Source organism: Microchirus variegatus, assembly GCF_963457635.1.
Source record: "Microchirus variegatus genome assembly, chromosome: 13".
Taxonomy (NCBI): Eukaryota; Metazoa; Chordata; class Actinopteri; order Pleuronectiformes; family Soleidae; genus Microchirus; species Microchirus variegatus.
In genome coordinates this window covers 25,458,842-25,473,665 of record NC_139814.1, presented here as the reverse complement: position 1 = coordinate 25,473,665, position 14,824 = coordinate 25,458,842, and the positions used below count along the sequence as shown (strand labels likewise).

Genomic DNA, 14,824 nt, shown 5'->3' with positions numbered 1-14,824 from the left:
TACACACACACACACACACACACAAGGCATCACATGGAAGCCCGTTTCTGCCACTTGGGGGGAAAAATAGCAAGATACCAAGTCAAAATAATGAGACAGAAAGTCATAATTATGAGATGAAAAGTCGAAATTATGAGATGAAATATGAAATAGAAGTCATTAACAATTATTTCATAATTATGCCTTTATATCTCATAATTTCGACTTTTTATCTCATGATTATGAGATAGTATCTTAAAACTTCCACTTTATATCTCATAATTTGGACTTGTTATCTCATAATTATGCCTTTATATCTCATAATTATGCCTTTATATCTCATAATTTCGACTTTTTATCTCATAATTATGAGATAGTATCTCAAAATTTCGACTTTTTATCTCATAATTTCGACTTTATATCTCATAATTTCGACTTTATATCACATAATTTCGACTTTTTATCTCATAATTATTAGATAGTATCTCATGATTTCGACTATTTAGCTCATGATTTCGACTTTTTATTTCATGATTTCGACTTTTTATCTCATGATTATGAGATGGTATCTCAAAATTTCGTCTTTATATCTCATGATTTCGACTTTATATCTCATAATTTCGACTTTTTATCTCATAATTATGAGATAACATCTAAAAATTTCGACTTTATACCTCATAATTTCTACATTATATCTCATAATTTCGACTTGTTATCTCATAAATTCGACTTATCTCATACTTATGCCCTTATATCTCATAATTATGCCTTTATATCTCATAATTTCGACTTTTTAATCTCATAATTATGAGATAGTATCTCAAAATTTCGTCTTTATATCTCATGATTTCGACTTTTTATCCCATGATTTCGACTTTTTATCTCATAATTATGACTTTCTTTCTGAAACGGGCTTCCATAGCATCAGTTGTCATCATATAACTCACTGTAGTGGTGGGGGTTATTATCTCCAGAGGAGGCGGTGCACGTCCTCTCAGCACACAGTAGGCGGCGTCAGTCCGTGTGTGAGCTCACTTCCGTCCGGCTCGACTGTGGGATCAGTGTTCTCTCTCGGTCCTTTTCTTCTTCTCCTCATTTCATCCAGTACCGCACAGCTGCGAGCACGGAGCCACCGCGGAGAGAGGCGCAGCAGAGAGACCGCAAAGTAGCGGACGCATCTTTTTCTTCTTCTTGGTGCACGAACGCCCGGTCGCCACATGCGAAGCGCAGCCTGCGAGCGAGAGAGGATACGCAGCATTCGTTAGTTACATAACTGGACTACTTCTTTTTCTATTTTTCTTGGGCTTTATTTTTTTTATTCACCCCCCTACTCTCCCGTGTCTAAACTCAAAATGGAGAACGACGACAAATACCTCCCCGAGCTGCTGGCGGAAAAGGACAGCCTGGACTTGTCGTTCACGCACGCCATGAAACTTTTGAACGCAGGTAAAGTAGTGCGGTGTTTTCTGTGCCCTACGGCGGGGGGTTGTTGAGCCCGCCACGGGGTGTGCGGGGACCCGGGACCCGGGACGTGGATAAGCCCCACTCACCCACTCACAACGAGAGCTTTCACTAAGTACAGATGTGTGTGTGAGCCGTTCAACTAACGTCTGAAACGGTCGACTTACGCCGTTGGAGCACGCACTTTTCAAACGATGCTCTTTCTAAGCTAGTTTCCGCTTCGCAGCTGCGGCGTGTTTACTGTTGTCTCCCCCGCACACTCGCGCTGAGTTCACGGACTCCGAGAGTGACCGAGTCCTCCGGGAGTTTCCAATTGGTCTCGTCGTTTTAAGCTGGAAAAAATGTGTAAAAACGTGTTATATAAATCGCTTGCATCCGGAAGAGGGCTCCCGCGCTACTACCCCCGAGAGCCGAGAACTGGCCCCGGTCGCGAGCCATGGAAACTTCCAGATCCCCGTGTTCGAGTGTTCGGGGCTCGACCGGGACACGGAGTTCGCTGCTAAAGTGACCTTTTGGGGAAGAAATGACGGACTTTTAGTTGTTGTGGAGCTTTGGTGCTCGTTATTTGTGTGTGGTCGTCAACTTGGCTGCTAAAATGTGCCTTTATTCGACCATTTTACGTGATATTAGTCGATGTAAATGTTCAGAAAGCACGAGTTAACATGTGATGTGATGTGATGTGTTGATGAATGAGAAAGCACGTGGAAGTAGAGCCGCAACTAACGATTATTATCGAAATCGATTAATCTGCCGATTATTTTCTCGATTAATCGTTTGGCCCGTAAAATGTCAGAAAATGTCCAAAAAAGTTGAAAATGATGATGTTCTCGAACGTCTTGTTTTTGTCCGCAAACCAAAATGAAAGAGTTTTAATGATTTCTTTGTTATGTTGAGCAAAGAAACGAAGAAAATATTCACATTTAAGAAGCGGAAAGGATCAGAAATCGTGTTTCAATCGTGAAGAAAAGCTTCAAATCGATTAATTTAGTAATCGAATAATAATCGATAACTCGTTCCAGCTCTAATATCTATTAGTGTATGTGGCTTAAAGTAGTGTTTCCCAACCCTGGTCCTCAGGGAACATTGCCGTGCCATGTTTTACTTGTTGCCCTGCTCCAAAAAAAACACATGATTCAGATGAAACATTAAATTTTTTGGAAAAAAGAATCAAATAAATGACAAAAGCTGAAACATAAAAAAAAAACAATTTAACAAAAGTTGAACCATTACATTTAAAAAAATTTTTTTTTTTAAACTTTTGAGATTTTTTTTTTCAAAAAATGTAATGATTCAACTTTTGTGATTTTTTTTTCTCCATCTGAATCCGGTGTTTTTTGGAGCAGGGCAACATGTAAAACATGGCAGGGCAGTGTTCCCTGAGGACCAGGGTTGGGAAACACTGGCATAAAGTGCCAAATATTGTGATTTACTTCCACTCTAAGTCAATCTTCAGTTCACTATTCACCGGAGAATAGATCTAAATTAAAACAACATCAGCTGTAGCACTGATGCACGGGATGCCACCATCAACATCATTTTGTTTATTACAAAAGCTGCAACTGAGAAAATACTAACAGAGTAAGACCTTGACGCAGCCAGGCCTGACCTGATGTTGACGTTTTAATTTGTTTTTGAGCCCTAATGTCCTCGCTCTGGTTGTTGTTTGTGAGTGAGTCGCTCTCTGCAAGCCGCTGCTTCCTATGTAAGAAGAACCTCGGCAGCAGACACCTGCTAAAGGTACCGCTGGCCTCTTTGTGGCAGGACGTGCCACACATCTTTTGCCTCGTCTCTGAACCTCAGCGTCAGGATGACACGCACAGAGAAAGGTGGTGTGCGTGTGTTGTGTGTACGTTGTGGATTCCCCCCGTCCTTAATGCATCCAGTCGGAAGAACCACCACCACCACCAACCCCCCCCCCTCTTCCTCCTCCTCTTCCCTAACGTCTGCAGCTGGTAGACTGTGGTGTTTGCACACAGCAGGGCTCTTGAGTTGTCATGATCACGAGAGAGGAGGCGCTCTGAGATGGTGCCGTGTGCCCCGCGGAGGAAGAGTCGATGGATGGTGGTTGTGCAGTGTCAGGCAGGCAGCTACGTCCCCAAAAAATGAATTAATTGGAATATAAATGCTGTATGAGTATGAATGTCCTTCAGCAGGTCTTCAGATACAAGATGGTCTTCTCAAATGCATTCAATGGGGGGAAAAAACACGTGAAGTAAAGATAATTTACCTTGTGTTGTCAAAGCTGTTACCGGTAAACGGTTATTGGATTATTAATAATATGAATATTCCCACTCCTGTTAAACATTTTCTGAAAGCAATGGTGATTATTAGTTCGGTCAAAGACGCGAAGAGCTGCAACAGTTTAATATAACTTTTCAGCCTATTTAGTCCCATTTATACACCTACTTGTTTTCACCACGTATTTGGTTAAAAGTCCACATAAATCCCACCTGGTAATTATGTCGACGATATGCTCTGTGCTTCCTGTGAGATTGCTTTGCCTGAAAACGATCCCTCTCCCCCCCCCCCCCCTCCCCTCCATCTTCTAGAAATTGATAGAATCCAGAAAGGCGAGACTAAAAAGGAGGCGGAAGCATACCTGGACCTTTTCACAACAAAGAACATCAAACTTAAGGAGCGGGTGCTCATACCTGTCAAACAGTACCCCAAGGTGAGCTGACTTTGCCTCTGATATTCTTATTTTTTTCCTTTTCTTTCCTCCTCTGTCCTGTTGTCGGTGTGAACTCCTCTTTATTAAATTTATCCTTCAGCCAAGTTTCAATTATAGAAAAGCCACGGGGGTTACTCTGGAGTCCCAGATGACTCCTCTCAACCTTGATCTTAAAGCCCCCAGAGCATAATTACAACACATACTAGGCATGGGTTTAAAAATACTCCTGCAAGGATCAAAATGTTAACATCACAATGGTTTTCTGATACCCAGATTTTTTTTTTACTTATTTCATGTTAACACTAATTGACAGACTACACGTTTTTTCAAAAAAGACTAAAGTAGCTATAGCTGCAACCTCCCCCAGTATCGGATCAATACGAGCATGGACACGATTGTCTGAGCTCCAGACTCGGCTTTAATTTGTGCATCAGGAATAACGAAGCTAATGAGCGGTATTCCCACCCCGACTACAGAAAGCTACTTTTTTACGGCTCCAGCTGGAGTTCCTTTTAATGCGTTTGGCAGTGACATCTAATTGTGGAGGACATATCATATACACACTGTAATCACACTGGTGAAAGACGGAGGAGCTGCAGCTTTGCCGCGTTTGATCACAAGCTGGTTCTGGCTCGGCGCTCGGATAATTGTAGCAAATGGTAACCGGCGGTATCACGGCCCCTTGAGGGCTCCCATCGACCTTCCTTGGTAAATCTACTTGTGCACAACTGACCGCCTTCACCGTCTCTGGATTGTAACGCCGGGTTGTTTTTTTTCTTCCCTTCCCTTCCCTTCTCTTTTCTGCTTTGCTTTTGTTATTAGTTCAATTTTGTGGGCAAGATTTTGGGACCTCAGGGTAACACGATCAAGCGGCTACAAGAAGAGACCGGAGCCAAGATCTCGGTGCTGGGCAAAGGATCCATGAGAGACAAAACCAAGGTACGATACGCTACACACTCACGAATACACCCGTGAGAAAGCCATAAGACAGCTGGCCTGTACTTTAGAGGAGGACAGCAGGCAATGAGCCCAGATAATGTCACCTGGCAGGACTTAATGTAAAGCCAAGGGCAGCGATGTACCATACATCTGTTTCAGGAACCCTCAGGATCTCACTGTTCCCTGACAGTTCAGACTATATATATATACCTATTTTTGAGGTGGTAGCTGTGCTGTCTTTGACTCCCTTTGACTTGTTTTCTTTCAGGAGGAGGGGTTGAGGAAAGGCGGCGAGCCCAAGTACGCCCACCTGTCCATGGACCTGCACGTGTTCGTCGAGGTGTTTGCGCCCGTTCCCGAGGCTTACCTGCGCATGGCACACGCCATGGAGGAAGTCAAGAAGTTCCTGTTTCCCGTGAGTTTGCCTTCGCCGTTTGGTTGGTTTGCGTTTGTTTGTCCGTTTTCTTCCTTCCTTCCTTCCTTACTTGCACTTGAAATGCAACTGCAATCCCCCCCAGCTAATTCAATCAACCAATCAATTAATTAATTAGCAATTAATTGTGTTTTGTACGTTTTGGGTATCAACGTCTGTCCGTCCAGGGAGTGGATCCCTCACCTGTGCTTCTCCCTAAGGTTTCTACCTCGTTATAAGGGTTTTTTCCCCTGGTAGTTTTTCCTTAACCTGGTCGAAAGTCGGAGGACAGAGGATACCAACCCTGTGACAAACTATGTTTTGTAAACTGTGGGCTATACAATAGAATTTGATTGATTTAGGGAAATTATGAGAGGCTAAAGCAGACAAAAACGTTTCTTCTGTTATGAAGAAGTTACATTTGAGTAAAGCTCTAATGCCTATTATATTGCGTAGCTTACTGATGAGTTGAACAAGCCGATGATTATTTCCATTACCAGTTAATCCGTTGATTCCCTAATTTAGTGTTTGATATATAAAATGGTTGAATTGATTCAGTCCTATGTTAATGTTTCCCAAAGACCTTGGAGGTTTTTTTTCTCCGCCGCCAATTGACTACATTATTAAATTGAATCTTATCACTCTATTAACGGAGTTTGAGTCGTACAGAAGGAATACTCCCCCAGAAAACGGTTGAGTTTCGGGGGTAACTGAGTCTGTCCAGTGTTGCTCGGTGTCACCACAGCTCTTTCTGCTCCGACACAGTCCTGACACGTGAAGCAATCGGCCTAAGAGGGAGGAGATTGGGTTGCTTCCACCGTGTCGGCAGGGGTCACCCCTTCATACTGTCACCGCGTCGTCTTCGCGAGAGCTTCGTTCCTCAGCGAGGGACGGGAGTCGGTCCGGAGATGCACGGCTCCGCAGACAGACATGTGGGCTTTTATTGGTTTCGTGCCCAGAGATTCGTAAGCGTGGGCCAGCCGCCGTCTGCTGTCAAACGCAAGCTGAATAAAACCCTAGTGCTGGAACAATGGCTCCTGCCCAGGGGTTTCTGGAGATGCCTCACATTTTTTAATTAGTGTGGAGGGGTCCTTTTCTTTTCTTTTTTATAGAAGGAATAATAAGTTGGATCAGAGGCAGAGTGAATGTGGAAAAAAAACGGAATCTGTCAGACTTAGAAGTCCTTCGTTTGTGAAATATGGGTGGACGTGATTCGTCGAGGAAATGTTTTATGCATCACGTGTTACTCGTCAGGTATTCCAGTCGTCTTTGACAATTCTTCCTCGTCCCCTTTTTTTTTGCTAATGCTGCTAATGTAAATGCAAAAAGGCAGGCGGCTTGCTTCTGTGTCAGTGATTTGCATAGCTTGTTATTTTTCCGACACTGGCGGAAAAGAAAATATATTATCTTCTTTTGAGAGTGCAAGTACAGAAACCTCATTAATCTAAATACCTCATTGGATAAAGACACGTCACACTCGTCTTGGCCTGAGATGAATTTGTAATCAAGTCGGATGGTTTTTCTCTGCAAGAATTGAACGCCATGTTGTGGTCCAGCTTCCCCTCCTCGCTCTTTTCCTCACCGTTGTCAGCGCAATGTCACGAATCCAGTCCACGGACTCGTTTATATAAAAGTATTGATTGGGTCACAGCGTGGAAAGGTGGCAGATTGCAGGATTTGTGCCGCTCAGAGTTAGAACACTCACCCGCAGCCCTCACTTATTGTTCTGTAGACGGGGAAATAAAAGAAACTCTGTGATGCAGACCTGTCAGGATGTGTAGCCGCAAGTGATTTACATTTTGTGCATGATGGAGAGGGAAGGAGGAGGAGGAGGAGGCACACGAAGACGGCGAGAGCGTGGATGGATGCTTTCCAAACCTCCCACATTCGCGACCCCTCCTCCCTCTCTCCCCTTTCACACTCTGACTCACTGGCGCCGAGGCTTTCTCTTGCACTCGCTCTGTTAAAACCGTTGGGGGAACGCCGTACTCTGTAAGCGTCCATGTAATTGTGCTGCACTCCTTTATTCACCACTCTGCTGTTTCACTTCTTCTATGCAAATGTGCTCTTCTCGGTCTCCTCTCATTATCGTGTGCATATGTATTTAAAGGACATGATGGATGACATCTGCCAAGAGCAGTTCATGGAGATGAGCTACCTGAACGGAGGGCAGGAGCACGGAGCGCGAGGTCGCGGGGGCATGCCGGGCAGGGGCCGCGGGATCCCTCCTGCTGGAGCTCACAGGTGAGGAGATGCAGACAATCTCACTGCAGTGGCGCGCTAACGCAACAACGGCGTCGGCGCTAGCGGATGACGCATTTCCACGACGACTGACCGGACAAAGACGCACGTGATGTCATGTCATGAGTCCCCAGGCATCGCTTACCAGTTAGCTCCGTTAGCTCCGTTAGCATTCTCACTGCAGTTCATCCACTACTAGATCTGTTTCAATGAGAATGCAGAGCAAGATGAGACAAATAACAGAAGACATACACATAAAAGACAGATGTCTGGTATCAAGTGGTCTAATTGGCTTGTTTTTAAAAAAAAGGCACGCTAACGTAACAACGGCGTCGGCGCTAGCGGATGACGCATTTCCACGACGACTGACCGGACAAAGACGCACGTGATGTCATGTCATGAGTCCAGGCATCGCTTACCAGTTAGCTCCGTTAGCATTCTCACTGCAGTTCATCCACTACTAGATCTGTTTCAATGAAAATGCAGAGCAAGATGAGACAAATAACAGAAGATATACACATAAAAGACAGCTGTCTGATATCAAGTGGTCTAATTGGCTTGTTTTTGCAGCCTCTCTTATTCTGACGGCTTAAAAGGTTTACTCTTTACTAAATTTCTCATCCTGAAAGTGGTGTTGCTGCTATTCTAAATCTTAAAGTTAGCCTCTGAAACGGGATATGAGTGGAAACAACAGGGCCACATTTGTCAACGGCGCAAGGGTTTGTGTAGCGTATTGATTTTCTTGTTGTTGTTTTTTTTTTTTGTCTTGATGAACATTCGAGCAAACGCATTAAATAACAATAAGTTGCAGGTTTTTTACGCCGGCAGTACATCTAGTATTGTGTTTCTGCTTCAGAGACGGGAGAAAACAAAAGGTTGAGTGCCCCCTTATGTAATCATGCGTTTTCTCTTCCCGACAATCCACTCGCTCAATAACGAACGCATTGCTTCAAACGAAAGACGGTGACGCGTTCGTTGGCGCATTTCGTAACCACCTCGGCTCTCGCCTTTTTTCAGGGGACGAGGAATGCCTCCTCGTGGAGGCGCCGTGAGGGGAGGCGTGACCCGAGGCGGCCCCGCCAGAGGTGGCCCTGTGAGGGGTGGCCCGGGAGGTCGAGGAGGGCCCCCTGCAGCGCCCGCCAGAGGAGCCGTTGCACCGCGCGCCAGGCCTCCAGCAGCCGGACCTCCCCAGAGGATGGCGCCCCCTCCCCACCAGCACTCCTCCACTGCGGCCTCGGAGAACTACGATGAATATGTGAGTGGGGGAGTTTTCATTCATTGTTTTGGGGGGGCGCCCACTCGGCATCGAACCGCTCGTTCAAAATCAGGGACGAACGAGTTCATTTGAAGCACCGTCTGTGCCGCTGAAGCACTTTGGGGAACATCTTGACATTCATGGTTTACAGACGAGTCCCTCCTCAAAGTCTGACTTGTGTGTTTCCTTCCCTCCTCAGGGCTACGACGAGAGCTACACGGACACGTCCTACGAGTCGTACGACAACTATTACAGTCAACCGCAGGCGTGAGTCGACCACACACCTCTTTTTACGCTGTTGTTGGTTTTTTTTTAGTTGCTAGATTCACTCGAGGTGGGGAATTTGAGAGGAAGTGGAAACACTTTTCAGCCACTCTGTCTGCACTCTGGTGTTTGGCGGAGAACTCGGGGTGTTCAGTGCTGGAGAGCCAAAAGCTTTCATCTTGAAGCCAATTATCGTCTCACGAGATGTTAAGATCAGTTACTTGAAGTTTTTTATTTTTTTTTCCAAATCATAAAAGTGATTTTTCTTCTCTCCTCCGTCTTTGACCAGAGAGCCAGAATACTACGACTACGGACACGGAGAGACCACGGACTCGTACGAGTCGTATGGTAAGGACTAGCTTTTGCTCTTAAACGCTATTACCTAGCGCTGGGCACGCTAACGCAACAACGGCGTCAACGTTAGCGGATGACGCATTTCCATGACGACTGACTGGAAAAAGACGCACGTGATGTCATGTCATGAGTCCAGGCATCGTTTACCAGTTAGCTCTTAAATGCTATTACCAAGTGCTGGGCATGCTAACACAATAGCGGCGTCAACGTTAGCGGATGAGGCATTTCCATGACGACTGAGCGGAAAAAGACGCACGTGATATCATGTCACGAGTCCAGGCATCGTTTACCAGTTAGCTCTTAAATGCTATTACCAAGTGCTGGGGACGCGAACGCAATAGCGGCGTCAACGTTAGCGGATGACGCATTTCCATGACGACTGAGCGGAAAAAGACGCACGTGATATCATGTCACGTGTCCAGGCATCGTTTACCAGTTTGCTCTTAAATGCTATTACCAAGTGCTGGGCATGCTAACGCAATAGCGGCGTTAGCGGATGAGGCATTTCCATGACGACTGAGCGGAAAAAGACGCACGTGATATCATGTCACGAGTCCAGGCTATATCATGTCACGAGTCCAGGCTAACGCGGGTAAAGGAGCTAACTGGTAAACGATGCCTGGACTCCGGTGCCGCGGCACGTCAACACGCCGTGTGTTAACGTTTAACGCCGCTAACGGGCCCAGCTCTACTATTACCGCACATTACAGAGTTTCTTAAGACTTCCCCTGTTTTGAATCCCGTGCGTTCTTGTGTTTTTCGTCTCGTGTCCTCTCCAGGCCAGGACGACTGGAATGGCACGCAGCAGCTCGGTCAAGGCAAAGCCCCGCCCACCTCCAGAGGCGCCAAGACGACTTACCGGGATCACCCGTACCGACAGTACTGAAGCAGACTCGCCACCCTTAACGTGTCGCCCTGACTACCGCCTGTCTACCATGGCAGCTCTTGCTTTAAGAAGCCCGACAAAAGTAATTGTCCGTTTTGTCTTTGGTTTGGTCTTTTTTTTCCCCCTACGCCGGACTTTATACGAGAGAGCAAATTGGGAAGTGAAAATTGGAACTGGTTTTTGTCATTTGGCCGCTAACAACCCCCCCCACAACCTTACCCCCCTCCAACCACCACCACCACTACAACTTCTTTGTCACACCCACTCATCCATTCAACCAACCAAAGCGGCTTTTAGATGAGTTAAAAGAGAAGTTGGTGACCCTTTTTTGTTCCTTTTCATTTCAGATTTTTTTTTTATTTTATGTTGCTGTATTTTTCTCTGACTCTTTTTTACTCCCCTCTGGCTTTTTTTGCATTGTTGACCGTTCATTTTTTTTTAAAAAGACTGTTTTCTAGTGGAATCGGTGGCTCACGCCCACTTTGTCTAAGGAGTCCATGATAATTGTTTATAAATACAAAGAATCTGTCCAGGGTCAGTTGCAGATTCCCATTTAGGCTACATTTCAAAATTCTTCTTAATATAGCTAAATAAAAGACCTTTTTAAACTTTCAATCATGTAATATAGACTTTAAAAAAAGAAAATCAAACGACTGTTAAATTAAGTCAAGGTTAAAGAAATCAGTGCAATTCATTTGTTTGAATGATGGTTTGTTTTTAAATAGTTCTAAAACATTGTCCATTTTAGAATTAGTCCAGCAATATTTGTCATTGTACGTAGAGTTTTGAAATATAGCCCTAATAGACACTGTTGAGATGGACTGTCCTCATATCCTCAATTTGTTCATACATGTATAAAAAACGAATTAATTTTAACGATTCTGAAGACAAAACAATGTTTGTTTTTAATAAGAACACAGCCAAGAGCTGGCCTCCTGTTATGCTAACAAAAAAAACCACACAGTTTCAGGTCTTCATTTTGTGATCTGACTCTCTATAAACTGCATGCACAAAGTACTCAAAAAAAAAAAAAAAGAAAGGATTGGGACAAAAATCTCCACATGGGTCTTCTCTTTCTACAGAGAAGGGATCCTGCAGCTCAATCCTAACTCTTGTACATATTTTAAAACTAACTGTTATTCTGCCACTAGTATCTGTACCCTCTCCATTAAAATGCATTATGCTACATGTGTAAGCTTGCCTAAATAGGTTACTAAATCTGTCCAAAAGATGTTTTGCAGCAGTTTGTCAATAAAGCTTAGTTTGTTTTTTATGAAACTTAACTTGCTTTATTTGTTTCCTGTCCTAGTAAAATTCTGAAATGGCCTTTTTTAAACAACCTTCGGCAGTCAGATGTAGGTGTTTTCCTTTTTGTTTCCCTCATTCAAAACGCATTTTAAATCTTAAATGAATGTATTGACGTCTGAAGACTTTAACCCTACTAAATGATGTCTTGATTGATTATCAAAAGAGCACAACTTATTCTCTCTCTCTCTTTCTATACTTTTTAAAAAGGACCCAGAGGTAAGACCTCTAAAATAACCTGGATAGCTTCCTAATGTGTATAGAGTTCTAAAGCATTGAATGCCTGGGTATGTATAAGACTTTTTCAATCCTCTTACCTGTGGTCGTAACCGTTAATGAGAGTTTGCTTTTATAGCATCTGAAAATTAACTTGAGTTCAAACCACCATTCAGGTCTAGGCTTCATTGTCATGAATGACGCTGGCGCGGCGGCTACTTTAGTGCAGAGTAATGGCAGAGCAATGGAGAGGATGGTTATAACCTAGACAACTCCACTGTAAAGGTAACCTAACCCTAAATGTTTAATTTCCTATAGTGTGTTTATATCCATTGACATAAACTTGCTGGTAAATGCGTAGTTTCTTAAAAGTATCACCACCACCACCACCACCAGTCATGTGCGACAACAAAAAAAGACTCAAAAGTAAGAAAAACGTAACTTCCAATATCACACGCTAGTGGATTTCATGTATCAAAATAACTGTTCTGTGTACTAACAAAATATAGTGTTAACGCAACTCTTGCTAAAATGAACCAAATCTATGTCAATATCGTGTGTAAAGTTGAGCTGCTGTTACTTTTTTCATTTGCCGTGTACTGTAATATTTCAAAAGGTTGTGCCTGTACAAAAAAAAAAGAAAAAAGACGACAACAAAAAGCTTGAGTTGCATGAGCATTATCTTTCTCTTCTGTAGACATTGCATGATACCTGTGTCAAGTTTCTCTTCAGTGTTGTTTAGACACGATATTGATTTGGGGTTTGTCCTTCCTTCAGGCACAGCTATCGGTCACTGAGTGCCCAGAGACTGACAGTCTGCTGAAGTGAGGCCGTACAAAACGCACCTCAGGTTGGTTCTATCACTCCGCCGCACCTTCATTTGACACTATACACACTCCATGTTCTCCCCGTCCCATTATCACCGTCACCGCACAAGCTTTTTAGATTGATTTCCACCTCCCAGGCAGCCATTAGTGTCCATTCATGTTTGTCTGAAAAAAGAAAATCCACTCTCGTAACGCGGGGGAAACTTTGGACGAAAAGTGTAGAATCAATCAATCCAAGTGCTTTGTATTTGTTAAAAGCTTCATTGCTTTTGTAGCAGCAGAGATTGTTATTTTAACCGAATCACAAACGGTGCATTCATGAACACTTGTACATAGGTGGGGACTCTAGGTTGACGCACGCCGCGTTTCCATGACGACTGACCCGGAAAAAGACACGCGTGGCGCCATGTTTACGTGCCGCGACACCGGAGTCCAGCCACCGTTTACCAGTTAGCTGCATTAGCTCCTTTAGCGCCGTTAGCGTGCCTTCAGTGGAACTGGAGCGGTCTGTTTATTTAAGGCGCCATATGTAAGAATGTGGCCAAAAACGGTTATTACATCCAAATTCAAAAACACCGAGGTCTTTTAGGTTCTGTTTTCTGACGTAACTGGCAACCCGTGGTTGCTCGGCAGCTGAGACTCTACTGACTGCAATGATTGGTAGATGGCGGTAGGTTGTCCATGGCATTTACTGCAGAATATGGTTTAGACCCGAGTTCGCGTTCTCACCAGAGGGAGCGCACCAGAGTCTGACATTTGGTGCGGAGTCAAGCGGACCGAGACCACCCCTTTTTGGCGGTCTCGGTCCGCTTGATTTGGTGCGGACCCGAGTGCGATTGATGCTTTCACACCAACGAAAACGAAACGAACTGGAGTTTTTGGTTCGAACGAATCGTTTGGTGCGCACCAACTGCTGTTGGTGTGAAAGCGCCCTTAGACTTATTTTTGTCCAAGTTAAATTAAGGAAGATGTAGATGAAGGATTTGCATATATGAGCGCCTTTTTTCTGAGCGGCTGGAAGTAATCAAACGATCGCAGTGATCTCGTTGATGGAAGGATGGAACGTGACAAATCGGTTATAAAGTCTGTCCACACGACTACAGTCCATGTCGATATTATGGCCCGATGGTGCCGTTGATTGATGTTCAGCCTTTAGCGCTGTGTAGAGAGGTAGATGTGTGTGTGTGTGTTGGTCTTTCCAACAACACCAGACGAGAACAGCTGTTGGAAGTTAGCTTATTTCACCAGTCATCCTCTGCTCTGACTCGTCAGGAAAGCGAGAAGAGTGCGTTCCTCAAAATGTCAAACGATCCGTTTAATCCTCCGTTTTAAATCTTTCGATAACCTTTCGTGCATTTGTTGTCCAATCTCTCCTGTAACGCGAGTGCCTTCGCAGCTGAATTCAGGAAAGTTTTCGGTCTCTCTTTCGGAGACGAGTTCCTCTCCGTCATGAATTAACCATGCAAACACAGTGTCTACATAATGGCCTCCATCAGACAAAACCAGCAGCATTTTTCCACTCTGTAAGTCTGAGTATGCAGCAGCAGGTTGGTTGATCCTGACGATTGGCCAGCTCCTGTTTAAGTCGCTTTGCTTCTGACGGTGTCTGTGAATCTGTGTGTGTGTGTGTGTGTGTGTTCTTGTACTTGTGGCATACTGAGGACCAGTGAGGGTTTTTAACCATCAAAGTGAGGTCATTTTTACGGAGTGAGGACGTGTTGGCCGGTCCTCACTTTGTTTTCATTGAAATCACTTCCTTTGGTTGCTATAACATGCTCAATTTGTAAAAAAAAAAAAAAAAAACATTTGTACGATATAGTATAGTATAACGTTTTTGTCAAATTTTGGACCAGAAATTTTTGGTTAAAATTTTTTTTTTTAATTTTGGACGACAGAAATAACGAAGTTTTTTTTTTTTTTTTGGAACAAAAATTATGGGTACATTTAAAAAAAAAAAAAAAATTTGGACGACCTAGTATAGTAGGACGTTTTTGTCAAATTTTGGACCAAAAAC

The 14,824-nt window shown here is 44.0% G+C and overlaps 1 protein-coding gene across 2 annotated transcripts; it reads left to right on the top strand.

Moving 5' to 3' along the window:
- The first annotated feature begins 1,044 nt into the window (after positions 1–1,044).
- On the top strand, positions 1,045–12,827 carry khdrbs1b (KH domain containing, RNA binding, signal transduction associated 1b). 2 transcript variants are annotated; one of them, XR_014592988.1, is made up of 10 exons: positions 1,045–1,425; positions 3,990–4,111; positions 4,934–5,050; positions 5,319–5,465; positions 7,573–7,706; positions 8,721–8,958; positions 9,158–9,225; positions 9,512–9,570; positions 10,356–10,544; positions 12,761–12,827. XR_014592988.1 is itself a non-coding variant. In XM_083899417.1 (9 exons), the coding sequence occupies exons 1-9, from the start codon at positions 1,332–1,334 to the stop codon at positions 10,460–10,462; spliced, it is 1,086 nt and encodes a 361-aa protein (XP_083755543.1). In that variant the 5' UTR covers positions 1,045–1,331; the 3' UTR covers positions 10,463–11,616. The 2 variants fall into 2 exon arrangements, 1 of the variants encoding a protein (XP_083755543.1); XM_083899417.1 differs by lacking the exon at positions 12,761–12,827 and having other exon boundaries at positions 10,356–11,616.
- The last annotated feature ends 1,997 nt before the right edge of the window (positions 12,828–14,824 follow it).